At 33.5% G+C, this 27819-nt stretch overlaps 2 protein-coding genes and 1 pseudogene across 5 annotated transcripts; all 3 read right to left on the bottom strand.

Annotated features, from left to right (window-relative positions):
* Positions 1 to 1080: 1080 nt before the first annotated feature.
* Positions 1081 to 6975, bottom strand: LOC112515304 (MLO-like protein 10). 2 transcript variants are annotated; one of them, XM_025122031.1, is made up of 15 exons: positions 6668 to 6975; positions 6410 to 6467; positions 6105 to 6316; positions 5203 to 5319; positions 4882 to 4942; positions 4217 to 4305; positions 3861 to 3935; positions 3698 to 3786; positions 3539 to 3588; positions 3327 to 3367; positions 3070 to 3243; positions 2948 to 2983; positions 2759 to 2826; positions 1973 to 2033; positions 1081 to 1590 (listed from the first exon to the last, which is right to left on the bottom strand). In XM_025122031.1, the coding sequence occupies exons 1-15, from the start codon at positions 6797 to 6799 to the stop codon at positions 1156 to 1158; spliced, it is 1698 nt and encodes a 565-aa protein (XP_024977799.1). In that variant the 5' UTR covers positions 6800 to 6975; the 3' UTR covers positions 1081 to 1155. The 2 variants fall into 2 exon arrangements, with proteins under 2 accessions (XP_024977799.1, XP_024977800.1); XM_025122032.1 differs by having other exon boundaries at positions 6410 to 6457; positions 6668 to 6754.
* Positions 6976 to 10933: 3958 nt separating this feature from the next.
* Positions 10934 to 11059, bottom strand: LOC112516063 (annotated as a pseudogene).
* Positions 11060 to 12844: 1785 nt separating this feature from the next.
* On the bottom strand, positions 12845 to 18435 carry LOC112515841 (glutamate receptor 3.6-like). Of its 3 annotated transcripts, XM_025122781.1 has the most exons (8): positions 18363 to 18435; positions 17837 to 17925; positions 17630 to 17761; positions 15992 to 17325; positions 15461 to 15738; positions 15125 to 15156; positions 14481 to 14887; positions 12845 to 13726 (listed from the first exon to the last, which is right to left on the bottom strand). In XM_025122781.1, the coding sequence occupies exons 2-8, from the start codon at positions 17895 to 17897 to the stop codon at positions 13247 to 13249; spliced, it is 2724 nt and encodes a 907-aa protein (XP_024978549.1). In that variant the 5' UTR covers positions 17898 to 17925; positions 18363 to 18435; the 3' UTR covers positions 12845 to 13246. The 3 variants fall into 3 exon arrangements, with proteins under 3 accessions (XP_024978549.1, XP_024978547.1, XP_024978548.1); XM_025122779.1 differs by having other exon boundaries at positions 17630 to 17925; XM_025122780.1 differs by lacking the exon at positions 18363 to 18435 and having other exon boundaries at positions 17630 to 18071.
* Between the last annotated feature and the right edge of the window lie 9384 nt (positions 18436 to 27819).

Here is a 27819-nt window from a genome sequence, read left to right as displayed (position 1 = left end):
TGAAAGTTGGTTCCCCAAAATAGGAATCAGGTGAAAGTTGGTTCCATTTTGATGCAATTTTCCCTAAAAAAAAAAAACTCTATAATCTCCTAGATCATTGTTATTACATGTTTTCTCCTCAAACAACGATAAATCCTTATCCAAATAGACTTTTTAAACTGATTTAACTAGATTAAGGGGCCGTGTATCCAAATGTTTACTTGGTAAGCGCATATTGATATGAATCAACAATGATAATGTGTAAGAATTTAGTACATCAAAAAATATCGAATGCAACAATTCATTAGGTAAGAGTCACCATCCTCATTTACCGAGTAAGAATCTCCATTCTTTCTCATCGCTCTTATCTGATAGACTCTTGGCCCTTCTCATATTTATCCGATGAAAAAATTTATCATATCCGGTAACTGCCACTGTACTGTGGTTGTGTATCTCTAATGAAAACAATGATCCGAAGAAAATGGATAAATGGTAGGTGGGTGGGCCGTCTTGGGAGATGGTTCACATGGCTTCCATGATCCATCTTGAGTTGACAAATAGAATAATAAAACCTTTTTTTTATGAAAAATAAATATTTATTAATATTATAAAATAATAAAGGAATTATAGATAATGTAGAATATGCTTATGGAAAAAAGGTCTTTAAATTATTAATCACACATATACTTTAATAATCCATCTGGTATTTCATTTGTAAAAGACTTTTGCTGTGAGCATAATTTGGAGTTTTAGTCACCTGGTGGCTGGTGATATATTTCTTAAATATTGGGAATTTTATATTTACAAAAAGATGTAACATCTCGTGATGAAAAAGAGAATGTTACATCGAACCTGACACAGGTTGGTCCTTGGTCTAGTTTAAAGGACTGTTTATCTAAACACTTACCCGATAATCACTCATCGGTAAAATTCATCAATATTATTTACTTACCGAACAAGATTTTATTCAATAAAACGCATCGTATTAATAATACAGCAAACCATATCATCATCTCTATCCAAAAAACGCACTCCAATCATTAAGACAAAAAAATTATATCTTTATTTCTAAATCTAAAATATTTTAATAATAAAGATTTATATCTCAAAAATAATATATGGATATTCTCAAGCAATCAATTTTCAATAATATATGATACATTGGGCAGCTTGATTCTATAACAATGGTGGTGCAGGCTTAGGCTTCGCAAACGAAAATTCATCCTCCCTCTCCTCTTCTTGTTCATCCGATCGATCCAACTCGATCTCGTTATCGCTATGATGACCACCCCTCATGTCGATCAAGTGTCGCGTAGATGATTCTGGAGACAGTGGTTCGGCTTCTAAATCCGACACATCGGTTTCTTCATAGGTGAAATTCCTTGTGGAGTGACCGGTGGTCTTGAACCGGTGGAGTGTGGCTGCTGCCGTTTGGTGTAGGCCCGACGCCGCAGGGTGAATGGGGCTTGGGCTAGCGCTGTCCCCAAACATTGATGGTGTCCGGGATTTGCCACCTTTGCCTCCATGTTTCCTTTTCACGGCCATTCGCCATTTCTTGAGGGCTTTGGAGGTTTGTTCGTCGAAGATGGACATCTTCATGTTAGATCCCATCTACACGTACAACGTCACCACGTCAATATCGTTTTTCGACCGGCACGAAATCAAAAAAAGATGAATCATGCCTTTTCAATCCAAGTCTAAGCTACCCGATAAACTAACTAACGGAAACCATTCCTGTCAATCAGTCAAAAAGCCCGTGCCAAACAAAGTCAGGGTTTTTGGTCATTTACGTAAAAAATAAGGGGCATAATTGGAAAAAAAAAGTTAATAGATCAAAAAATAAGCTAGCTTATTGTTATTAAATATGGCCTAAATAGAATTTACAAACTAGACGATATAGGATTATATCTAAATGGTGAATTATGATATAATTAAGAGATGTTAGTTTCGAAACTAATACGAACAGAAGCAGTTCATGAAATGGATGTTAAACCTGGGATAGGAGTGCATAGAGCGGAAGCGTTATATAGCTGCACAAGATCAAAACTCCGACCCTACGTAAAACAAAGATACAAATCACTCCATCAACAAACAATCCAAACCGATGCTCGAAAATATTACCGGTCACTACAACGAAATGGGTATTTTTTAGGACGTACATGAGTCCTAATACAGCTTTGAAGTTTATACGACCAAGTACTGGTTTCATATCTAAAGGCGTTGTAATAAGTTTTTAGAACAAAGTTAGGCGACCAAACAGGTTCTATTAGCGAAGTTAGACAACTTAATAGGACATAAAAGTAAATCGTCCTATTAGCTTTTTCAAAGGAAACTTTTGAAAAGATAGGACGAGCCTATTAAGTTGTTGGGCTTCGTTAATAGAACTTGTTTGATCGTCTAACTTTGTTCTAACAACTTATTGTAACACCTTTAGATTTGACACAAGATTCATGGTCCTATAAATTGAGGAGCTGTGTGACTGGTTTTCCATTAAGTCCTGAATGGAAGAACTGTCCGTGTGGATTAATTTGTCTGTATAGATCGGAAAAGTTGTTGTTTGGGAAGGTTTTTTCTTAGATGGAAGGAGCGTGTTTCTTAATTGGGAGGTGCAAGTTAGGAAAAAACTTGGATTCCTGCATATAAAGCTCCCCTAGAAGCTTACTGAATAAGCCATTTTCTATATAATTAAGCCACTACCAAACTGTGATGTTAGCGGACCGCTTGTTGGTCCGGAAAAACCCATGTTGTTGTAGAAGAGTTCATTAGAGAAAATTGTTACCCGATAACAAGTTTCATGATCACGAGTCTCATATTATCATGGAAGCAAGAGTTGATCTTATATTCATACTGCACAAACAGAAAAAGATCGAATCGTGTCACCGAAGTTTCGTAAAACCTTCCAAAACCCGTTAACGTAGAACAAGAACATCTTTCGTTATAAATATCGCATAAAACGCAGTTTTATTACCCAAATCCAGAAGAAATAAGTGATCTGGAAAGCATTCTGTGAGCACAAAAGAACACGTAAAACGATCAGTAACATGAAGATGATAAAATACGTAATCGAAATCCAGAGTTTCATCAGTGCACCTGAAACAACGCGAAATGTATGAGATGAAGCATTAGCTGCGGTTTCGAGAACCAAAAATGTTTATCGGAGGCCTGCACAAGAGGAATCCCTTGGATGACCGCATGTCTTTCGGTGATTTCAAGAGCCATTTTCGTCAAAATGGCTTGAAGCTTCGTTCCAACGGCTAAGATAACCTGCACAGATGAAGTGAAGTAAAAAGATCACGAGTTTGTTCTCAGTAAATTGATCTTTAAAGAACCGGAAAAACCGCACTTACGATTAACGGAATTATCGATGCCCACATCATAGCCTGCCATCCTGCAAGATATATACTTTGTATAGGTTTAGAAATCATAGAAAAACATCGGTTTTCGACTTTTTTGAGTCAAACATGATTACATTGAACTTACCAACATAAACTAACGATATCGATATCAGTTTTGTGTCGATAAATTACAAGGTTCGTGCCGGAAAGTATTAATGACTTACCGTTAACATTTAGAAGCAAGAAGATCACGAAAGATGCCCATAGTACCGGACTGTCAAAATGGGGAATAACTTTGAGATATGTGGGACCCATCATATTACTGTTCAAAAGAGCGAAAGGAAGCTCCAACATATATCGAGAAGAAAATGTCAATTTAGTACCTGACTCCAACAACAACTTGGAAATCATCCTCTAACGATCGTTTGATATACTTTTGGAAGTTGAATTTACTTCCCGGAGCTAAATGAAGCTGAAAAGATCGAACGACTCATGATTGAGACAGAAAAAACAACAAAAATATGCATAAAGAAACAAAAGTCTTACATTTATGAATCCATTTCGCAAGGTCAAATAATCGGACCGACTAACGGATGCGTAAAATTGGCGGAAGAAGCATCCCTACATGAAATGAAAGAATCGCGCATAAGGGAAACACTAACGTAAAAGCTATTATTGACATGAACATTTGATTAAGTTAGTGGGCCGGTAGCTCAACTGTAAGACCTTGGGTTTGATCCTCAATGCTCACCGGTTCGAGTCTCCTGAGAGCCATTGGCACTGAAGGTTTTTCCGAGTGTTAACTTCAGGGCCCCTTGGATTAGTCAAGGTGTGCACAAGCTGGCCCGGACACCACGGTTAGAAAATGAAATAAAACGTTGATCAAGATCTCAAGAACTTACAATGTAAAAGAAGAGAGGGATTCGAGTCCAAAAGCTAGTGTGTGCTCTCACGAAAGACGTCTCATGGCTAAGCCTGAATCGTGAAGGATCTATATTTTTCATAACGTATGAACAATCAAATTATATTCGTGAAGGGTATATTATTAGTTCTTTTTCTCAACCAAAACATAGAAAGAAAACATAAACCAAAAGAACCCCATATATCCACCTGAAGTTGGATTATGGGGGTAAGATGTACGCAAACCTGATCTTTAACTCTAACCCATAGAGTAGAGCAATAGTTTCTTTCCGTGTCATAGATAGTAAACACAAACCAACTGAACCCTGTATATCCCACCCGACGGTAATGTCTGGACATAAGATGTACGTAGACTTGACCTCTATTCCAAAGAGTAAAGCAGTAGCTGCCGTGTCATAGACGGTAAACATAAACCAAATGAACCCTGTATATTCCACGTGAAGGTGGAGTCCATGGGGTAAGATGTATGTAGACCTGACCTCTATCCCAGTAGAACAGTAATTTCCGTGTCGTAGACGGTAAACATAAAGCAAATGAACCCTGTATATCCCACCCGATGGTGGGTTTATAGGGTATGTTATACACAAACCTGACCTCTATCCCAAAAAGTAAGCAATTGTTTCCTTGTCATAGAAAGTAATATTACCATTGGAAAATTCATAGTCATGGGATGAAGTCTCCAACTCCCACTGCTTCCAACCACGAATCTGCAAAGCAAAAAGTAGCAGGAAAATCATATCGATTTGTGGAACATCCAGTTTCACCACAACTCAAAGTTGGACGCTTTCGGTTCGAACTAATTGCTACTACTTGAATTCTAGAGGTTCGTTGATTGCAAACTTGAATCTTGACGGAAAACAGAAAGACTTGCAGAGTGTCGGGCTTTCAAGAGCTTCAAGCAATGTCTATATCTATGCTCGTTGCCTAAAGTATACGAGAAACGGCAATGCTAGTAAATGTAGAGTACCTTTAGTCTCCCGAGAGCCATAGTTATAGCGCTGTACGCAACGTGTAAGACAGCAAGAAAAAAGATGAGTATGTGCAGTTGATGCAGCCCATCAACAGTTATAATCGGTACTTTCCCCTATCAAAAAACTAAGTGTTAATCTCATATAGCAGTCGACTATTCATACACATTGTTTACTTTAGCAGTACTGAAGTCCCAAATCAGCTAAACACAAACCGCAAACATGTATATATGTAGGAACTTTTCTCTCTTTCAGAGAGAGATTTAACATGATATCAGAGTAGGGTATATCACCACCTAGGGACTCAACATTCTTTCACCTCCGTTCTTGAGGGCACCTTTTATCCTCCATTTGAGGGGAGTGTTCAAGTCCCACATCGACTAGATGCAGACCATCAAGCATGTATATACGTACACTACAATGAAATCAGCTTTATAAGATGTCAAAGTTGTTCAAATGTCCTATATGAAGGTGACACGGTAGGATGTCAGGACATATTTGGACATCCTAACAAGTTTTTTACGACCCTTTATTTCGGCACTGTTGAAATAAAGTATCCTATTAGTTCTTTTATACGACACTTTGAAAAGTATCCTATGAATACATCTTCTTATAGAAACACTTGTGTTTGTAACACCTCAAATAATGTCATATAAAAAGACTAATAGAACAATTAATTTAAAAAAATTTCCTAAAAAAAGTTGTTAGAACGCCAAAAACTTATTGTATACATATACAATTGTTTAGTCCTATAAAGCTATCTATTATGACATTTAGACATATTTGACATCCTATAAAGCCAATTTTGTTACAGTAGGAACCTCTCCTCTCTTTATAATGGCTCTTTTATAAGGGACTCAAAGAGGTTCTAACATGGTATCAGAGCCATGATTAAGGGTACCTTAGCGCAGGTAGAAGCAACGGCACCAGCTAACGACCTACGTTGATCGTACGATAAAAGCAAACGATGAGTGGTTCCTTCTTTCTCTTCTTTATGATCTCTCTTAGCACATGGCAACATGGTATCAGCCACATCAACTGGAATGCATATTTTGGCAATGTAATATTGACTAAAAGTCAATATTAATGATATAAACCCTAGAATCATCAACTCTACACAGTTCCAAGCAACAAAGGGTTAGAAACCAGAACCGATTCTTGAAAAGATTGGGATTGCAAATCAGAAGAATTGTGCTTTTTTTTTACCAGCTTTAACCTTCTCCAGAGCTTCAAACAGAGCTTTCTTGTGCTTTTCTGTGAAAAACTGATGGTAAATTTCATTCTTTCAGTAACATCCAAACAAGATTTAAGCCACAAAATTCAACGCTTCATTTAAAGAATCATAATAAAAACAAAAACTTGATTCTGTTTTTGAACCCTAAACCTCCTACGTTGTGGGAAGAACAGTAAGAGACGGTAGAAACAAATTACGTGAAGTTTAGAGGGAAATGAGGAAGAATTTACCTTTCCAAGTTTGTGAAGAACTTTCTCTAAAGCTATGGAGACGATGATGATGACTGCACAAACACCAGCGACAGCCCAAGTGGGTGTTTGATCGAGTTGTCTTGTAGCTTCTTCACTTGTATCTCCTGCCATATTTTTAGGTTCAAGAAAACACAGAATTTAGTGGGGGTTTTGATTCAGATATGATATATTCATATATGAATAGGTTGATGAGACGAGTGTCGTGATTGAAGGGTTGTTTGTTGATTCTGATTTGAAGAAAGAACAGTGGAAAGGTGAGTTGGTGGTTCAATCCTATCCTATCTGCACACTTGTTTATTGATTTGGGTGCTTTCAATGGAGGTGACTCGAATAACCCACCTTTATCCCTAAATATTTCTTTTCTAAATACGTAAAAAACATGTCGGTGTGTAAATGCGGAAAATCCACTAAAATAACCCACTTTTATAAGAATTTGTTGAGGATGAATGTAATTTTTTTATTTGGTTTTTTATTTTTATTTTAAAAAAATTATAGAAACATTGTCGGAGATGTTCAAAATAAAATAAATTGATAAAACATAATGATTATATACAATTTCTATTTCTCATTATTTATTTTTCATATTTAAATTATAATCATGGAAGATACTATTGCTTATTTAATTTTTAGATACAAAGAGAGATGAGAATGGGCCTCGACCCGTCGGGTAACCCGGGATCAGGACGGGTATTTCCCTGTAAACCGGGTCCCGAGGATGGGGATCCCCATTTGCCTCAAGTCAAGGATGGGGCCGGGGACGGGTATATCACTCTCCGCCACGACCAGTACCCGTTTTATATATACATGTAATGTAATGTTAAATTAATTCTTTAATGTTTAACCCTTTTGGCCTTTTACCCTTTAGTCCTTTACAGATTACACTCAATCACTCATTACCGTTTACCCTTCTTCGTGAATCGTGACTTCGTCCCTCCAGCCTCCCTACCCTAATCGGCAATTGTCTCCTTCTTTGGCTCTCCCTTAGTCCCTCCGGCCTCGCCTCGACTCGTCTGTAACTTCGGTTCGCCTCCCTCAGTCCCTCCGGTCTCGCCTCGACTCGTCTGTAACTTCGGTTCGCCTCCCTTAGTCCCTCCGGCCTCGCCTTGACTCGTCTGTAACTTCGGTTTGCCTCCCTCAATCCCTCCTTCGACAGTTCAGTAGTTCACCTTCGAAAGTAGCAAGCGTTGTTGTCTTGCCTTCGACAGTTCACCTTCGAAATCGAAACTCGAAAGGTATGTCTTCTTTGTTCAAAACATCATATTCATAAAAGGCTAACTTATACATCACCAAAATCAATCCTTATCAAAGGTTTTAGCAGTGAAAATGTGAAATCTCTCACCTTACTCTCTCACGAATTTTATAGTTTTTTGGTATTAATAAAAATCTTCGTTTCCCCGTTGAGGACGGGTATAGGAACAGGGACGGGTATAGGGATCCCCGCCCCATTCCCATTCCTAGATACAAATGAAATCACAAGATCATATCAAACCCTTAATAAATATGATCTGAATTTGAAAAATAAACAGTTGCTAATAAAAATGCTATATTCCTTTCGTTTTATTAGTTCATTGTATTTCACTACTAGTTTGTTGATACATCAAAAAGGAAATTGACATATTCCTTTTGTTTTATATTCGTTAGAATTTTTTTTTTGTTTAAAAAAATATTCAAAAATGTAAACGTTCATTAATTTTTTAATGTTTGAGTAAATTTAATAAATCATTTATCTTATTTCAATAGGTTCAAGTATTTATTTGATTGATTCAGATGAGTTTGATGATTTATTTATTTAAAAAATATAAATATAAGCTTTATTATTCAAAATACAAAATTATATTAGTTTTTTTTATATTTTTTAAATATAAAATTTTAGTTAAGAATCAAACGTTGAATTGCTTATTTGTGATCAACGGTGGACGATGACTTGGTTGTTTGGTTCAATCCTATCTCTAGTGTTGTTTATTGAGTTTGTCCTTTGAATTCACATCTGGTCGTTGGAAATTGATTCATTTATTTTTTTAAAAATAAAAAAATTTGAATTATTTTAGATTATTTTTATTAACATAGATATTTAATCCGTTATGGGAGCCGACTAATGCCAAGACGATCACCTGTTTTGCAGATAGTCCGGAGTCACCGCATTTGAACCTTCATGGTCACAAGAGAATTTTTATTCCTCATTACTTTTGATCTTTTGAGCTAAGCTCAAACCAATCAGACACCACTTTTGTGATTTTAGATTATTTTTTATGAATTTTTGTTTGATGAAAATGGATTAATAATAATAAGATGTGACCTGTGACTTCATGTCACATGAATTACATGTACTTTTATACGTGATTTTGAGAGATTGAAAGAGGTGACGACAGTAGTGGTCGGTAGGGTGTTTGATATTTTTACCTAATCGAAATTTCATTTTCTTTGTATCCAGGACATAATAATTATCTTTAAAAATAAATATTAAATAAAAATATTTTCCATCCTAATTAATCTTGTTTAGATTCTTTCACGTTAAACGTGTAATGCATTTGTTTTTGGGTGGATCAAGAAAAGTCAACGGTTGGCGTATCTTAGACGTATTGTATTATTATAATTATAATTTATAAAGAGTAATAAAGTTTAAATTTGGAACCTTATTTTGATAAGTTTATATTTTATTCTAAGAATATCTTTTCTTTTAACAAATTTATTAAATATATTATATTAAATAATCTTAGATAAATTATATTATGTATTAAAAAAAACTTTACATTTATTTAATAAAATCTTTATATTTAATAAGGTAAGAATCTCAACAAAACTCCACAATAAAAGTTCTTATAAAAACCACACTTTTCATTTTTTTAATTTATTAAATGTGATTTTATTAAATAATTAATATATTTATACTATACTATAAAGCATTTGACAAAAACTCTTAAAGACCATTTTTTATGCACGAAGTACTGTTTATTGATGCATATTACTTAAAATTTAAGATTACAAGTAAATTGTGCATAAGTACATCTTATTAAAGCTTCATAATTGAATTCATGTAACTAACTGCAGATAAACATAATCAAGTATCTCATTTTAAATATAAAAAATCTAAAATATAATTAAGATAATCATTTAGTTTTAACAGAATACTTAGTCATGATTTTTATAAAAAATTATATTATTAAACCTAAATTAAATTTCTTTGTTAGCAAATCTAAATTAAATTATAATTAAAAAATTGAATTAAGGAAATTACACCAAAATAAAAGAACTTTTAAAAATATTAATTTGACACTGACATCGATATTTTTTTTTCAAAATTTTATGATATTTTCAAATTTATATTCTACTAAAAAATAAAAACATTGTTTTCTCAAAAACACATAAAACTGTATTATATTGACATAAAAAAAGAATAAAACAAAACATTGAAATCAAGATATGTCTCGATGCATTGCACGAGTACCCTTCGTGTGTGTATATATATATATATATATATATAATATAAAAAATCAAAGTAAATTTATTAATTTTTACCTTTCTATATTAATTTTAATTTGTTAATTTATATATATATATATATTGTTAATATATGTGAAAAACAAATAAAACATAAACACAATTTTATACTACGACTAAAAAAGTGCAAAACTTACACAAATATAGTAATATAAATCATTCGTAATCTCGATTCAGCCAAATATGTTCAACCAATTATCAATGGAGTTGATGATTAACTTCATTTAAGTGTATCTCAGAATTTCGTTAAGGATATTTTTGAAATATTTATGTTGAATTATCTACCTCAGTAAAATTGTATTTACGAGAAACTAAAAAAAAGTTATAATAATTATTTTATATATATGTTTAATAAAATTGTAATAGTAGTAGTTTAGTGTAAGTTGGAACGGAGGTTGAAATATTATATAAATAATAAAATCCAAGTTATGATGCAAAAGTAAGCAATGGCAGCTTGATGAATTAAATACACCCAACCCAACTCAATCCAATTGACATGTTTTATATTGTATTTATGTGACTTGAATTGTTGTCGGTAAACTTGCTTTTGGTTTTCTTTCTTTAAAAATGAGGTTTGACCCATTACACGACTGGATCGGATTTTATAGTTTCAAAGCAAATATATAATATTTTAAACAATTTTTTATTTTTTTCTAAAACCCCAAGAGTATTAATGTAATTTGAAACTATATATAGATATCTTCATGTATTCATATGTGAATACATGATCACATACTTTACTGATGATATATTCACATGTGAATACATGAACATTAGCTACAAATTATGATATAGGCTCACCTTAAGGTAGCACCCCTTCTATGTGCAATGGGGGTCACTAACCGAGGCTATTCACCCCATCCAGGTAAGTAACTTTAACTATATAATTCGATAACGCATAATAATATAGCACAATCATGAACATAATGTTGGATATAGTCTTCAATAGGTGGAAGTTTTGTCCCATATAGGAAGAGAAGCTAATATGAGAGTGGTTTATAAGTCTTATTCTACTTATTTGATAAAGAGGATTTGGGCTTGATTTTCTACTTGCTTTGGGTTGACATAGGAATTGTTAATGGATCAAAAGATAGCACTAGCACGGTGCACGATGCGGTTCTCATAAAAACTCGGTTTTTATTTATGCACAGTATGGTACAGTTTCTTATCCATATGTGCGGTTCTTTGGTTAAGATCTTATCCACTAACAGTTTTTCTGTTGCCTAAAACTGTTACCTACAGGCTACAACCCATATAAATCTAACATTTTCATTAGAATTTGGGATTAATTTTCTCCTCTAGTTCTTCTCTTCTCCTATTCTGTTTCCTGCAATGTTTAAGATGTTCATGGAGATGTATGGTTTGCTGTATCATTCATCTGGATTGGGTTAATCCTGAGAATAAATTAACCATAACCTAACATATAGTAGGGGCTGATGTTATTTTAAAGATAGTGATCTTAATCACATCATAATCTGTTTGCTTTACTTCCTATTTTCTGCAGTAATTTTCTAACACATAAACTAACAATATCAGATTTTTTAAATTTGGTGATGATTATGGTTTGGATTATTTTTATACTAGATAAAGATAATTGAAGAATTATTATAATTATCCATTGCGTAGCATATCAATTAGGTTCTAAAAGATGCAAGATCGCCCAAAAAGCACCTATTCAGCCCGAAGCAAGTGATGTTTTGCTTCGGGTTACTCTAATGGAATCAAGAGTTCTTATCGTTCATACTTATGCTAATTGGGGATTAGATATACTTGATGTAGCTCAACCTCTTGGAATGATGGAAAGTGGGTACGTTTGGATTACAACCAGTTGGCTCTCTACCGTCATTGATATAAGTTCGCCACTTCCTTTAAAAGCGGTTCATGCCTATGCAAGGAATTATTACATTGAAATCATACATTCAAGATTCAGAACTGAGAAAGAAAGTTTACATCAGAATGGAAGAACTTGACAAATTTGGGTCTGAGTACTTATTCTCTGTATGCATACGACACGATTTGGGTTCTTGCTCGTGCTCTTGATGATTTTTTTAATCAGGGTGGAAACGTTTCTTTTCCAAAAAAAAATCTTCAATTGAATAATCAATCTTTATGAGGTTTCTTGAATCTTGATTCTTTGAACATCTTTATGGCGAAAAGATGTTGCTTGAAAACATCTCAAGAGTCAAAATGAATGGAATAACAAGATCAATTGAGTTTACTTCCGATAGAAATCTGGTTTTTCCGACATTTGAAGTTGTAAATGATTGATACTGTCATTAGACGAGTCGGGTATTGGTCAAATTCTTCGCATCGTTCAAAATTTATGCCAAAAACAGTTCTACTTTATCTGAGTTGTTACATAATCCTTATCTCTCCTACAGTAAATTACTCTATATGAAACTAGCTAAAAACATCCTTATCACTCCCTCATTCGGGATAACATAGTTAGACTATGAAAAAGCTTTAAAAGATGGTCCTAATAATGGCGGTGTTGCTATAGTCGCCGATGAACATCCGTATATCGAACTCTTCTTTTCGACCTGCTACCAATTCAGCATCGTTGGCCAAGAATTTACCAAAAATGGATGGGGATTCGTAAGTAAAAATAAAATTTATCAATTTCTTGATACATTCTCTTTATGCTTACTCATAACTAGATTTTCAAAATTCAATCATATTTGCATTTCTGTCTTTCATACACTTTTAACGCTCTACTATCTGACTAACATAGAGGTCAGATCTGCATAAATCTAAGCTTGCGTAAATCATACCCTCAGACCCCTTCTTCAAGTGGGATAATACTGATTTCGTTTGATTTGGTTTGATCTAACTTTTCTGCAAGTGAACCTAGAGATTCATTCACCTTTACATACAAATAAGAAAACTACTTGCTAGTTTACATCAGCTATACAATACTTTATGTGTTCTATAATCTCATATACACCACCTTGTAGCCCCTTTAGTAGTATTTACACATTCTAATCATGTATTAGAAAGTTGTATTTGATCTTTCACATATAAAAGATGCATCGGGCAAAATGCATGAAATAGCAAACATGACTAAGATCGATCTACATTTTGTGACCATTCCGAAGGCGATTCTCTCTGCGTGCTTCTATAGTCATTCGCCGAGGAATCATCTCCATTACTCCTACGTGAACTTGCGTCTTTAATCCGTTTCTTGGAACGGGCTTTAACCGACTCTTCTTTTTCATCAACAAATGAAATGAATGTCTGAAGCCGGCCTGATCGGAGGCTACGTCCGGAAGATTCCGGAAGATCCGGTTTGTGTTTTATATACTGGTATATGATCAGCACCAAGTATATGAAAAGAGCAAGAAAACAAGCTAGCCCACATATAAAGAACAGGCCTTTGAAGCTTTTTAGCTCAAGCCGGTCCACTGCAAATTTCGCTCCTTGTGAACTACAAGCGCCCCGTATTAGCCATTTGTCGTGAATCCGTTGTAACTCTCCGTTTTCTGAAAGTTTTAGAATGGCCGTCGAGATATCCACTGCGAGATTAGAGTCCCGTGGAAAGGCCTATAAGTAAACAAGAACCCGAAACAGTCAACGCCTCGGTTTTGACCATGAACATCAAACACAAGAGAATTACGGTTTGAATTTCAGATCGAAGAGCTTCGTGTCAAATTTGATATGAAGTTTACCGTTGTAGAAATTATTTTTTGGGAATAACCAAGAGATTCATATCAAATTTGAAGTATAGGTTATGTTTGGTAACTATAAGATAGCTTATTGAAAAAGCCCCTTTTGATTAGGCATAAATCAGCTCATATAGCGTTTCGACAGGCTCTAGTTTTTTTTTCCCAATTATGCCCCTTATATTATTCTAATTAATTTTTCAACGTGTCCTTTTAGGTTATTTTAAGATAATCATCTAGCTTATCAACTATTCATCTGTCCTAAAATAAATGTCCACAATGGAAATGACGCACACTACAAGAGCCCTTTTAGAAATTTATAGTATTATATTTTTTTAATTAACTAAATGATAATTTTACCCTTAATAATATGAGTAATGGATTTCTCCGTCTCATAATTAAGAGTAGAATTGAAAAGTAGACTCTTACGTCTGATAGTAGACACTTATATTGGGACAAACTGAAATAAAAATGAGGACACTTATTTTGAGACAGAGACAATAGTTTCTTTTTACCAAATATGACTAGTTTAGAAGCTAGCAGTTCATTACTAGCAAGTTTGCCAAATATTTGGTTTGACTTTGAAAGTCAAACATAGCATAAGGAGAATGTATCATGAAGATAAAAGTACTTACAAATCCCCATCCGTTTTTGGTAAATTCTTGACCAACAATGCTGAATTGGCAGCGGGTCGAAAGGAAGAGTTCGATATATGGACGTTCATCGACAACTGCAGCAACACCGCCATTGTTAGGACCATCTTTTAAGGCTTTTTCGTAATCTTCCGGCAAGCCAAGTGGAACAAGTCTAGCTTCGGAAATGCCAAGTTCTTCAACCAGATAGTTTCTAACAAACGAATTTTTTTGGTATCCAATGGGATCTTTGCTCAATATTAAACTACTTATCCCTTCAATAGGAGAAGAAAGTTTCTGTACGGTCAAGATTGAAGTGAGACTTGCGGTATAACTGGAGCTGATTATCAGAACCACGAATAACCATAGAATTAACACGATACGACCAAGAGTGCTCATCATGTTCTGTTCTGCATTAACCATGGTTAAGTCAGATCATGGGATATAAAACCAATCTTAATAACTTAAAAGCAAAATAGTTCACACAAAGAAGATGCTTTGAGTTTCAAGTTGAATGGGCTTTCGTTTAACCTTCGAAGTTGATGTGATTTCTTAACAATTTTGGAGAAAGATATGATATTAACTACATTATGCCCAATGGAGGGAGTCTAAGGATTATTTAGCTAGTTTCGTGTCGAGAAACTTACTGTGGGAGAAAAATAAGGTCGAAAAGCTAAACCTGCAAAGATGAAAACACAAACAGTTAGTTCATGTTTGGTAACCAAAAACTAACTTATTGTTTGAGCTTATTAAAAAAGCCTCGTTTAGTTAGCCATAAGCTAGCTTCAGAGTTTTTTTTTTCCCAATTTTTTACAATTATGCCCCTTATATTTTTCCAATTTAATTTACAACTAACTTATTAGCTTAGCCAACAACTAGTTTTCAGCTAACAGCTAGCATATCAGCTAGTTATACCAAACATACCCTTAGTGACGATATAACACATACTATGCATCATATTAGATGCCAACACAAAATCTTACCATAGGGTTGTGATGATCTGTTGTTTAGGAGGGCCACGAAATTCGTCGTTTTTACGATGTTCTAGAATCCAAACAACGACTCCAACAGCTAGAAAAAAGATCCCAGTAACACACCACAATTTAGCAGTGAATGGCCTGAGAAAAGCCCAAGTTCCAGAGTTTAGCCTCCTGACTGGTGCCACCACAACTAGTCCAGATTCGATAAATGGCTGAGTAAAATCCGCCATTCGTGTCCGGTTAGTGATGATCGCAATATCGCCCACCGCAGCATCAAATCTCTACAGTAATTAGTGAAAAGACCCAGAAATTTAACAACTTTAAACAGAGAAACTCTCTAGAATGACTTAACTTTACATTATGCCCAAATTGCATGTAATTTTCCTATTTCGTGTAACGTGCTCTGAAAACCTTCATTTTGATACCTCAGTTGTGACTTTGGTCCGATTTCTATTATGTTTGAGGTATAACATATGATGCAATTTTTCGTTAGATTATGCAAAAAGATTGAAGAATTTGGAAAGAAGCACTCACACCAGCTTTTATATAGCTCACGAGATCTGTGATACTTGGGTTAGTTTGACCATCCCCGTAAGAATGGAACTTATATGGGACAGCATATGGCAGCAGGTTTATTGCAGAAGTAAACACATCAATGCAGTATCCTCTGTATAAATCAGTCCCCCTAACTTGTTCCACAAACTCCTCAAAACTAACTCGGTGTGGAACCCCAATCTTCAACTGTTTGCCGTTTTGTGGGAAAACCCATCCACGTGGTTTTTTAATCGTTTGACCAGGCCAAATTACACTATATAACAACTCAGATGAAGTAGAACTGTTTGAAAGCTTCGTATTGACTGTTTCTGGTGGAGATTTTGACAGATGCGAAGAATTTGACCAATACCCAACTCGTCTAACGCCAGTACCAATCACATTTATAACTTCAAAAGCAGGAAAAACCAGATTTTTATCAGAAGTGAACTCAGTTGATCCTGTTGTTCCATTCATCTTGACTCTTAAGATGTTTTCAAGCAACATCTTTCCGCCATTAAAGATGCTCAAAGAATCAAGATTCAAGAAACCTCCTAAAGATTGATTATTCAATTGAAGATCTTTTGAGAAAGAAACGTTTCTACCCTGATTAAAGAACTCATCAAGAGCACGAGCAAGAATCCAAATCGTGTCGTATGCATACAGAGAATAAGTACTCAGACCCAAATTCGTCAAGTTCTTCCATTCAGATGTAAACTTTCTTTTCACTTCTGAATCTTGAATGTATGATTTTAATGTAATAATTCCTTGCATAGCATTAATCGCTTTTAAGGGAAGTGGCGAACTTATATCTATGACAGTAGAGAGCCAATTGGTTGTAATCCAAACGTACCCACTTTCCATCATTCCAAGATGTTGAGCTACATCAAGTATATCTAATCCCCAATTAGCGTAAGTATGAACAACAAGAACTCTTGATTCCAGTAAAGCAACTTGAAGTAAAACATCACTAATATCTGCACGAGTTGCTTCGGGCTTAATAGGAGCTTTTTGGGAGATCTTGCATCTTTTAGCAGCTAACTGATCTGCTAATGAAGTTATTCCATTTCTCCCATGATCATCGTCTATATAAATGGCTACCACTTGTCTCCATTCATAGTACTCGACTATATCTGCTATGGCAGCCATTTGGAAGAGATCGCTGTGAGTAGTTCTGACAAAAAAGGGGTATTGAAGCGAGGAAAGTGTGGGGTCCGTGGCTGTGAAAGATAGTAGAGGGACTTGGAGTTCATTCACCACATGGGAGATCATATGAGCCAAGACTGATGTTTGTGGGCCGATTAAGGCTACACTTTCGCTCTCCATGAACTGCAAAGCTGTTAGAAATGAAATTGAAGGCAACAAGATTATAATCACATAAACAGACCTGTATGGATGCCTTTCAAATTCAAAATCAATAAGAAATTTGAGTTATCCGCGGATTATGAATGATGGGTTTCTATATGTTATATAACATTTAGAGAAGCTATCAGAATTTCCTAAGAAATACAATGATTTCAAATTATTCTATAATCAGTGAGCTTGATCCTGAAATACAATTTTTTTAGGAATTATTGCCCCAGAAAAGGTATTCAAACAGAAATAGCATGAAAGATATAAGCAAATGTTTGAAAGACATACCCTCCATGATACTTGCAAACCCACTGAAATTGGAGTCATGAATGGTTATTTTCAGCTTGGTTCCATTAAGTATAGCTGGATCAGAATTCACATTTTCTACAGCAGCCTCTAGCGCGATTTTAGCAACTTTCCCTATGATGGAATCAAAAGTCAAAATGGCTCCAATATTTACGATATCTGGTCTTGAAGGAACACTAGCATTCTTACTGAAGCATCCATTGAAGAACACCACCACCAACAACAATCCCCAAACTAGATTCAAACCCATTTACCTTCGAACCCTAGTTTCATACCACCTGTAATTGAAAACAAACACTTAGTTTTTGGAATCGTAGATTGATCAGAGCTCCAAAAATCACATGTTTATGATATGAAACAAAAAGGGTGGGAAGCAGTTGACTCAATAAAGTCAAATTTTGATTAAAATAAGTGATGGTAGTTAGTGCTGCTAGCTTTCTGTGTAACTTCATATGTGAGAGAGTTCAGTGGTAAAAGTAACAAATAAAGATAGAATTTTGAAACCCTGATTGGGTAAAAACATCAAACACCTTGTGAGCATCTTCAAAATATGGTGTTAACAAGTAACAACACATCAAAGTATTTAACACCCATGCAAGAAATCAGTCACAATTCACATAGAAAAAGGGATTTAGGAACAAAAAGACATGATTTAGAAGAAAAAGCAACCATAAAGGCTCCCCTAAAAGGTCAAAAGAAAAGGAGAGAGAATTACAGGGGAAAAGTCTACTGTAAACCAAAGAAGAAACCTGCACACGGATGAAACAACAAAGAAGGGAGTGGTGCAGAGCACATGTTAAATGGGATTTATTAATAATAGATGCGATGGGGGTTAATGAAATTCAACAACCAACAAACCAATAGAAAGTCTTGATTCTCTTGCCAAATATTGCATCTTGATCCCTGGAATCTCCCATTCTCACTGCTGATGACCTCACCATATGTTTGCTAAACATTTATCACGTCAGAGACGGTGGTATTTATTTACCATCATATTATCTCGTATAAGTGAGAGTGATAGATTTTTATTCGGGTAAAAGAGGGTAAATGAGTAAGGGCTCGTTTACCAAATACTTATTCGGTAAGTGTTTATCGGTAAAATTTAACACTATTATTTACTTACTAAGTAAGATTTTAGTCCACCAAAACGACATTGTATGCAACAATTCACCCGGTAAATGCTTAACGTGGTAAGACTCATGGTTCTTGTCTTGCTCTTACAATATTCATCAGATGAGGTACGTGACTTGGTAAATGCTTACCCGAGTAAGTGTTTGGTAAACGGCCCCTTAGTGAAGGACTTGGAGAGGAATCGAGTTTGCATAGATGTAACAGAAAGCGAAAGGATATGATGATTGTTTTAAAGAGAAATTCAGATACACAATGATCTGTTAGATGACTGGATTAAAAAAGCATCACTAAAATGAATTATAATCATATTACACTAGTTGTGTATCCGCGCGATGCGACGGGAGCCGTGAATTTTAATGATTTTGAAGTTTCATTGGTTTTATTATAGAAGTTACACTTGGTCTTTACATATTAATACAATTTGAATAGATAAGAGTTATGGTTCCAATTACAGTCTATTGATGAAAAAACTGTATGACAATTTAAAATCCAATATATTTAAACGACTACACAAATGTGTTCGATTTACACCAAGAGCAAAAAATCAAGAGATCGAGAGCGAGACCAAGAATTGTAAAGCAATTGAATGAGAGAACTTTTAATAACTCATGGTGTATATCAGTTTGAATATCATCTTGGGGGGATGGGGAGAAGACATAGAGGTATGAGAGGGCGAAAACATGAGTGAAATGTGTCAAAAGTATCTTGGGAACATGAAAAAAAAAAATAATGTGCATTGGTAATTTGTACTATATGTTATTTTAATTGTATATTTTAAGACTGAATGCATAAAGTAGTAGTACTTAATGCATTGTGTGTTGTTTTTAAGACTTTGTGTATAAATATATAATACTTTATACATTAAAATTTATTTTTAAGATTTTTGATAAATATGATTTATAAAAAAATATAGATATTTAAACTTAAACAATCTATATCATTCTAGAATCAGGTGTGAATTCATTGGTTATTGTTAATTAAAGCATATAAAAGATTTATGGATATGTGGAGGCTTTAAATTGCCTTTAAGACCTTGCTGTAGACTTTGTGGTTGAAAACATGATTAGTCAGAAACTACGACTACGAGGGGTCCATGGCCGTTGTCCTCAGGGCATAGGCCGTCGGCAGTTCGTCTTATCCATTTTCCTTTGGATTTTAATGGGTAATAAATATGACAACTGATCTTTATCTTTTATCTTTATTTTACTTTTATATTATTATTATAATATCAAACTAAGAGACAGTTTACTCAAATCTTTATCAGGTAAGTGTTTATTAATAGGGGTTAACATTATAACTTATTTTGATACGTAAGATTTTAGTACACCAAAACATATCGAATGAAACAATTTATTGGGTAAACACTTACCTGGGTAAGATTCGTCATCCTCACTTACCGGGTAAGACTCTCCATCATTCCCATCACTCTTACCCGGTAAGATTATTGATCCTTTTCATTTTCATCCGATGAGAAAATTTATGCGTTAAATGCTTACCAAGTAAGTGTTTAATAAACGACCCCTAAACCTTCCTGTAGACTTTGTGGTTGAAAATCATGAGTTGGGTGTAATTTGTACTATAACAAAAAAATGGTCTTTTTGTAACATATAAGGTTAGGTTTGGATGAGAAGCATAAAGAGAGAATTCAACTAATTGGATGCACATTAGGATGAGATGTACCGAGATATATTAGATTTATTCTTACGATTTATGAATGAGTTTGAGATTAAAAATGATAAAAGATCCAGATCACTTCTTATACTTCTGACCTTAACTCTCATTTTTATATATTAATTTGCATGTATATATTAAAAAATGTTTATAAGGCAATTTGTTTTTTGAGTTTGTTGATTTCATAAATTCGAAGTAAAAAAAAAAAAAACCTATTGTGAATGTCCAAACAAATTACTCTTGCTGTAGTACTTTTTAAATTAGTTATAAATTTTTTGAGAAGTGTGAACCAAATATATATAGAAGAAGATTAAACAAGAACGGTGTATATTTAAAAGAACACGAAAACAGACGAATTGTATGTGATTTTACACTAACATCACATACAAAATCACATGTGATTCAAATGGCTTTGCCCCGCGACCTGAAGATGCAGCCACAAGTCACCTGGACACTTTTTTTGACTATTAATGTAAAATCACATATGATTATGCACGTAATTTGCTCGTTTTCGTGTTATTTTAAATAGGTACTGTTTTTTTATCATCTCTCTCTCTCTATCTCTCTCTCTCTCTCTCTATATATATATATATGATATTTACTTTGTAAAACACGTTATTTGTACAAACCATAAATCTCATTTCAACAAATCATAATTTTTTATTTTTTTGTAATTATGAGAGCTTGATTAGTCATTTTAATTGTAGATGGTGTTGATTATTGATACTATCATCTTCATATATTAATTATAGAGAAATATACGAAACAATTTCATTAAAACATAGTAACAACCATATATGGAACAATTTCATCAGGAAAAGTAATATATGAAACAATTTCATTAGATTAAACAATGAAATCGACAAAAATGATGGTTTGCACGGTTTGTACAAATATATATGGTTTACATTTAATCGCCCCTCTCTCTGTATAATATAGAATTTAATATATCTTTTATGTTAAAAATAGGGACCACATGTGGTCAATTTTACTTAAATAAGAACATAAAATATGTTTTGACGTTTGTTATATTGTTTTATGGGATGAGTGCCAAATGAGTGGGGACAATCATCAAATACCCATACAAGTGGAGAAACAACTCCAATATCATCATCACCACCACCTTCCACATTTATACAGAGACCGTTTATCAAACGCTTATTTGAATAAGTAAACATCAAGTCACATTACCTTATTAGATAAATATGGTAAAAATAAAAAAATCTTACCCGGTAAGAGCGAAACAAGGATCAAGAATCTTATCCGGTAAGTGAGGGCGACGATTCTTACCATGGTAAGCGCTTACAGGGTAAAATTGTTGTATACGATACCGTTTTGATGGACCAAAATCTTACCCGGTAAGTAAATGATAAAGTTAAATGTTACCGATGAACGCTTATAATACAAGTGTTTGATAAACGGCCCCTAACCCATACACACATAATAACGTGGTCAATTTAAAAAAAAAAAAGTCAACATATTGATTTTAAAGTAAAACCATATATAATACAAACAACGTCGTGTTAAGTAGCCCTTCTGCGAGCAAGTTTTCCCTGGACACTTTCATCCGTCTCTTTTTATACGTGTTGTATCACATATGATTTTACCCTAGAATCACATGTAATCTGTCACTTTTCGTACACACATACATCTACATGGAAAAATATCAAATGAAAATCACATAAATCTATAAACGGGTCGGGTCTAAAAAGTGCAACTCTTATAAATCTATAAACTTGATTACTAACAATTAATTAACAAATGTGGAATCAAAAAGTATAAGAAAAACACCGTTGCAATTAAAATTTTAAGCAACTAAAATGACACAGTTGTATCTAACCTATCAACAATATTGATCAATATTATTATAAAATTGACTATATATAATCAATATAGAACATATCAAATAATTATTTATTTAAAAGTAATTAATTAAAAAATAAAAAGTAAATATATTTGAGCATAAGAATAAAAGGTGTTAAAGAATAGATGGGGGAGTGGTTGAGTTTTGGAAAATGGAATTGATGATGGCTTTCTATGATCATGATGATGGAAGAATTTGGTTTCTACTTTTATAGTGTGGGTGTGCCACATTTGGCAATTGGCAGAAGCCTACAAACATTTCCATTAGAGTGGGATTTTCATTGTTTATTCGAAACAATTTATGTTTTTTTACAAAAGTATTTATCAACTTATTATAAGTTAGAAGAGTTTAACTTCTTTAAAAGCTCCTTATTACCGGTTTGATACCGGTATAAGTTGATTATCCAAACACTGAAAAATGTTTATTACCGGTGTCATACCGGAATAAGTCAATAAGTTGTTTTTATAAGCAATCTCAAACAGTCACTATGCAATATGTGTGGCATCTGTTGCCAACTTTTCTAGGACAATAAATTATTCAAAATTCTTCAACATTTAAATATATTCTTAACATTCGTTATCTTTATTCCATCGTTGTTTTCTTTCTTTTATTCCATTTTGAAGTAAATTAATCTCGATATTTAGATGATAGAACCATTCTATGTATTACATTAAGTTAATCAACATGAGATTTCATCAGCACACAAGCCCCCCTTCCCTCAAACACACACATAGAGAGAGATTATGTAATCACCCTCGAAAGTCGATGAACTGAAAGTTGGATGTGTTAGGAGTCAGTTGATCAACAACAATATATGTCTGTGTATATAAATAAATCTACAGAAAACGAAAGTGTACATAGAATCTCGAATCAAATACATATAAAATGATCCGACAAACATCTATAAGACTTGATTAGCAGATTTGTATATAAAACAAGATCAAATTGATGTATACATAAACGCAGTGTCTTAAGACAAAATTTCACTGATGTAAACAACGTCCGTCTAGAGGGTACAACAACCTATTCAATTATAACTTGAACCTATGAATGAAATTATGTTTTGATGATGGAATACGTGAGGAAGACAGATCATGATCTCAAATTTTGTAACTTTTTTGTGCCCGAAAAAACAGATATAATACAATTGTTGGTTGTAATCGAAATTAACCGACACAAAAAGTCCAAAACTAAAATTAACTATAAATTAAATTTGAAATCAGAGAGAGGCCAAGACCATCCTTTGACCTTAAAGTCACATGATCATTCATTCAAAGTCTATAAACTTGTCTTTATAAGTGAACTGTTTTCTAGTTTGGTTTTGATGTGGGACAAGATATGTTCCAACAATAAGTAATGTTCCAACACGATGTTCACTACCATTAAAACAAGCAAATCTTGATGAACTAATTTTGAGAAAATACTCTCACCATGAAAGTTAATGAAGGTTTTTGTAGGGGTGATTATGTGCTAATTTGAAAGCGAGAAAAAGTCACTCTTAAATTGGGTTTTAGAAGAAAGGATCTCTAAATAGAGTATTCATCTAGGATTTCATGTTATGTTGGTTACACGATTCGAGTTTTGGTGGGTCATTGTTGAATAACAAAATATTGGAGGTTGTACGTACATTGGACGATTGCTCTTATCTTGACTTTCAATGAAGTAAGCCTTGTAGTTTTCTCAACAATAGAAATCAGATATGTAGTTATCAGATGAGCTCGATGTTTTTATTGTATGTGATAGTTATAGTCTTAGATAACATAGAATCTAGAACTAACTACATAAAACTAAGGGGGTGTTTACCAGACGCTTATCCGGGTAAGCATTTACTAAGTCACAATACCTTATTGGATAACTATAACAAGGACCAAGAATCTTACCAAGTAAGAGCAAAAGCATGGACCGAGAGTTTTACCCGGTAAGTGAAGGTGACGGCTCTTACTCAGTTAGCACGATTCGAGTTTTGGTATATGCTCAAAAGATGATTTTCAATTTTCATCAAGGCTATTGAAGGGGTTGTCTGATAGGAGCTTTCAGATCAGTCAAATTCGACATAAGCGGATACGGATATCCATGGTTATCGAAGTTAAATGTGTGACATTAAATTTGAGGAACCAAAGTGTGAAATTCAAAAAGTATAGAAGGCAAAAAAAAAAAAAAACTAAAAATCAGTATAATGTTTCTTGTAATGTTTGTTAAGGGGTAATTAGATTGACCAAACATGCTACAATCAAAAAATGTTTAAAATAGGGACATAAACTTTCTTTTCTTGAAAGTCATGATTTCATAAAAGAGTTTGTGAAGGTAGAGGACCATTTGTAGTTAATGTGGGCATGTGAAAGGGGTGGAGAGGTAGATAGGGGTTGAGGATTATTAACATGTGAATGTAGATTGTTAATTTGGGTTTATATATGCAATTTTTTAATGAATTTTTATAATGATTCACACATAAATCTTCTATTCTTATCTTATATTTCATATTAAATTATATATATATATATATATATATATATATATATATATATAGAGGGATGTTATTCTACATTTTTACACCCTATACAACCCTCATCTCAACCATTCAATTTTTAATCAATTAATTGTTTCTTAATATAAAGTATTAATCATAATTAATAAACTCTATTCATATTCCATAAATATTCAAATCATAATAAATGAACTCCAATCAATTCTATAAATATCTCAATTAATTGGGTTGCAAAGGTTGTACAAATGCACAAGGTTGTAAAAGAAATATACTATATATATATAAGAGCCTAATCAAATGAGAACTAATTAGTTTGTGATAATCGTGAGATCCATTATGAGCCAATTATTTTATGATATTAATTGTATTACCTTAATTAATAGGTAAAGGGTGTTTTAGTAAAATGATTAATTATAATTTAAATATTTTTCTTATTTAATAGTTACCAAATTCGGTTTTCTTAATTATCTCAACAAAATTATATCATGTATCACATTGTGGTTGTGTGTGACCTAAAACTCAGATCACATTTGTTATCAACTCATGTTCAAAACGTTATAACAGTGGTATCACAATGTGTATCACAATTGGTTTTGTGTCTTACTCTTATAAATTCTTGGGTATCACAACGTGTATCATATTTATTTTATGTTTTACTGTTAGAAATTCTTGGCCGGAGAGAGAGGGGGAGAGGGGAGAGAGGAGAGAGATTTTAAAAAGACTAATTTACCCTATATATTATCAGTAAATTTAAATTATTTGAAAATTAATGAATAATTATCAAAATTAATATGTTTAATAATAACCATTGATTATTAATAATGTGTGGTTGAGATTAGATCTCACAGTTATCACAAAAAATCGAGATCTTCCTTGATTGGACCCCTATATATACATATGGTTGGGTGAACGTGAGACCAACATGTTTTCGTGAGACTACATTTCTACATTTGAAACTTCATATTAAAACATTATGAAGGTAAAAAAAATCTAAAACCTTGATAGAAAAATATTGTGAAAGTTACATTCACAGTGTTTTACTGTGAAGTTACCACAAAAACGATCTAATTCTTATATGTTATTAGGTTGTTTAACTTTGTCATAGCAATTAACGATAAAATTTGGTAGGTCGTCTAATTTCGTCATAACAACTTATTTTAATGCATTCGTATAAGTAGTTGATCCTATATTCAAAAGTCTTATCAAGCGTTCTAGCAAGAAAATTGAACATTCTACTTAAACCCATTTTTTGTCTTACCTAAATAAAAATTGAATCATCTAACTTGACTGATAATTTGATAAATTTTCTTTTAGAGAAATGCATTTTTGATCCCTATTTTTGTCGATTTTCTTGGTTTTTGTTTCTACAATTTGTTTAATTCTATTTTGCCATCATGATTTTGTCATTATGCTTCGATTTGGTAACTCCCGCTAACAGTTGTTCAGAGATGTATTTTTTTCTTATTTTTCTCAGAGTTCTTTATAAAAAATAAACAAATAATATAATTTATATATTTGTGTATATATCGGGAGGTTAAAATAAGAAAACTAAATGTCATGAGTACGTAAGAAATGAAGATTTATATGTAATTGAAAAAAATGCGTTTGAAGATGCTTATACGAACCTATATGAATAATATGAAACGTCGGTTTACATATGTATTTTCAAATACATTTTTTTTGGATTTTGAACTGGAATTCGTATATGAACATTCCCTTAACCTCTCATTTTTATATTCTCACGATATTTAGTTTTTTGGTTTAAACAAGCTCCTATACGTACACACACACACACAAACAACGAGGCACCTCGCCTCCCTTACCTCTTCTTCAATGATACCCTGATGCCAATACTCGACACTTCCATCTCCTGGACCAAGGCACGATTGGCACCTCCGACGACCCAATACATCAAACCTCCATATATACATGAGAAGAAAAGCCTCCTTATCTTTGTCGGGACCATGCATATATGCACCAAACTTGTTTGCACCTCTGGGACCCAGAAAATAAACAAACGACGGGACGAGGAACACAACTTCATGTGAGTGGATCAAGACGAAAAATGAAGTTCATAGCAACTCAGAGAAGACGAAATTGTAACACAACACTCGAACATGCTATTCTTTTCCTTCTCCTTTCGCTAAAGCTTCACACTCGTCCCTTCGACCTCTCTCTCTCTCTCTCTCTCAACCTCCTTCTGTTAGAGCACATGATTTAGGGTTTGCTTTACTTTTTTAGGTTTCGATTTTAGGGTTTGAATTTGTACTTTGATTTAGGGTTTCATATGTTGTTGATGTTCTTGTTCAATGTTTGTTATTGCATTTGATTTTTTGGCAAGTGAAGGATGATTGAGTTTTGTTTGATTTGCTTTTCTTTTTTGTTTTTAGTGGTGGTTGAAATTTGGACAATGATAAAAAGAATAATACTTAAAGAAAATATCTACAATCCACGTTATTTTTATGTCATTTTGTTAAAAATGACTATATTATCGTTAACCGAGGAGTTTTAATAGTTGAAAATATCCAGAACATCTTGATATAATATCCATCATTCATCTATTAATGGTCCTATTAGAAAATCAAATAATTTCATATTATATTAAGGGCCCTAACAAATATTAATTAATTACATTAGAAAAGAAAATATATAAAAAGTTTTTTCTCTAGTACCAAAGTCGAAAAACTAATTTACTAGAAAACCTTGATATATTTTTCATCATTCATCTCTCACTAACTCTTTGATTATTCCATCAGCATGAATTCTGTATTAGGGCATCTCCAATGGGGTGCCATGGAGAGTGTAATGGGAAGTGTTGATTCTCTCTCTCAGTGATTTGATGATAATCCCTTTTTCCTTTCGATGTATTTATGTATCTGTAATTTCAGTTCCAGCGATCATACACTGAGCTTGTTCAGTGATHGCTGAAGAACTTGTTTTAACATTCATTCAGAGACAACGATACTTCAAGAAAACAACACTCACACCAAAGATCCTTCAGCAAACGTCGAAGACTGAAAC

This window comes from Cynara cardunculus (genome assembly GCF_001531365.2).
Source record: "Cynara cardunculus var. scolymus isolate 2C chromosome LG 7, CcrdV1, whole genome shotgun sequence".
Lineage (NCBI taxonomy): Eukaryota > Viridiplantae > Streptophyta > Magnoliopsida > Asterales > Asteraceae > Cynara > Cynara cardunculus.
Note: the sequence above shows the minus strand (reverse complement) of the source record. Positions and strands in the feature narration are given on the sequence as shown.

What these genes read in the sequence shown, in the direction of transcription:
- LOC112515304 (XM_025122031.1), bottom strand. Translation starts at nt 6,799, where the DNA reads ATGGCAGGAGATACAAGTGAAGAAGCTACAAGACAACTCGATCAAACA. An exon ending in TTGCTTCTACCTGCGCTAAG is followed by an intron (nt 5,320 to 6,104) that starts GTACCCTTAATC and finishes GTTTTTTGATAG; the next exon opens with GGGAAAGTACCGATTATAAC. An exon ending in TGACTATGAATTTTCCAATG is followed by an intron (nt 4,306 to 4,881) that starts GTAATATTACTT and finishes TGAAAAATATAG; the next exon opens with ATCCTTCACGATTCAGGCTT.
- LOC112515841 (XM_025122779.1), bottom strand. Translation starts at nt 17,897, where the DNA reads ATGGGTTTGAATCTAGTTTGGGGATTGTTGTTGGTGGTGGTGTTCTTC. An exon ending in CAGATCATCACAACCCTATG is followed by an intron (nt 15,157 to 15,460) that starts GTAAGATTTTGT and finishes TCATCTTTGCAG; the next exon opens with GTTTAGCTTTTCGACCTTAT. An exon ending in CCAAAAACGGATGGGGATTT is followed by an intron (nt 13,727 to 14,480) that starts GTAAGTACTTTT and finishes GTTTACTTATAG; the next exon opens with GCCTTTCCACGGGACTCTAA.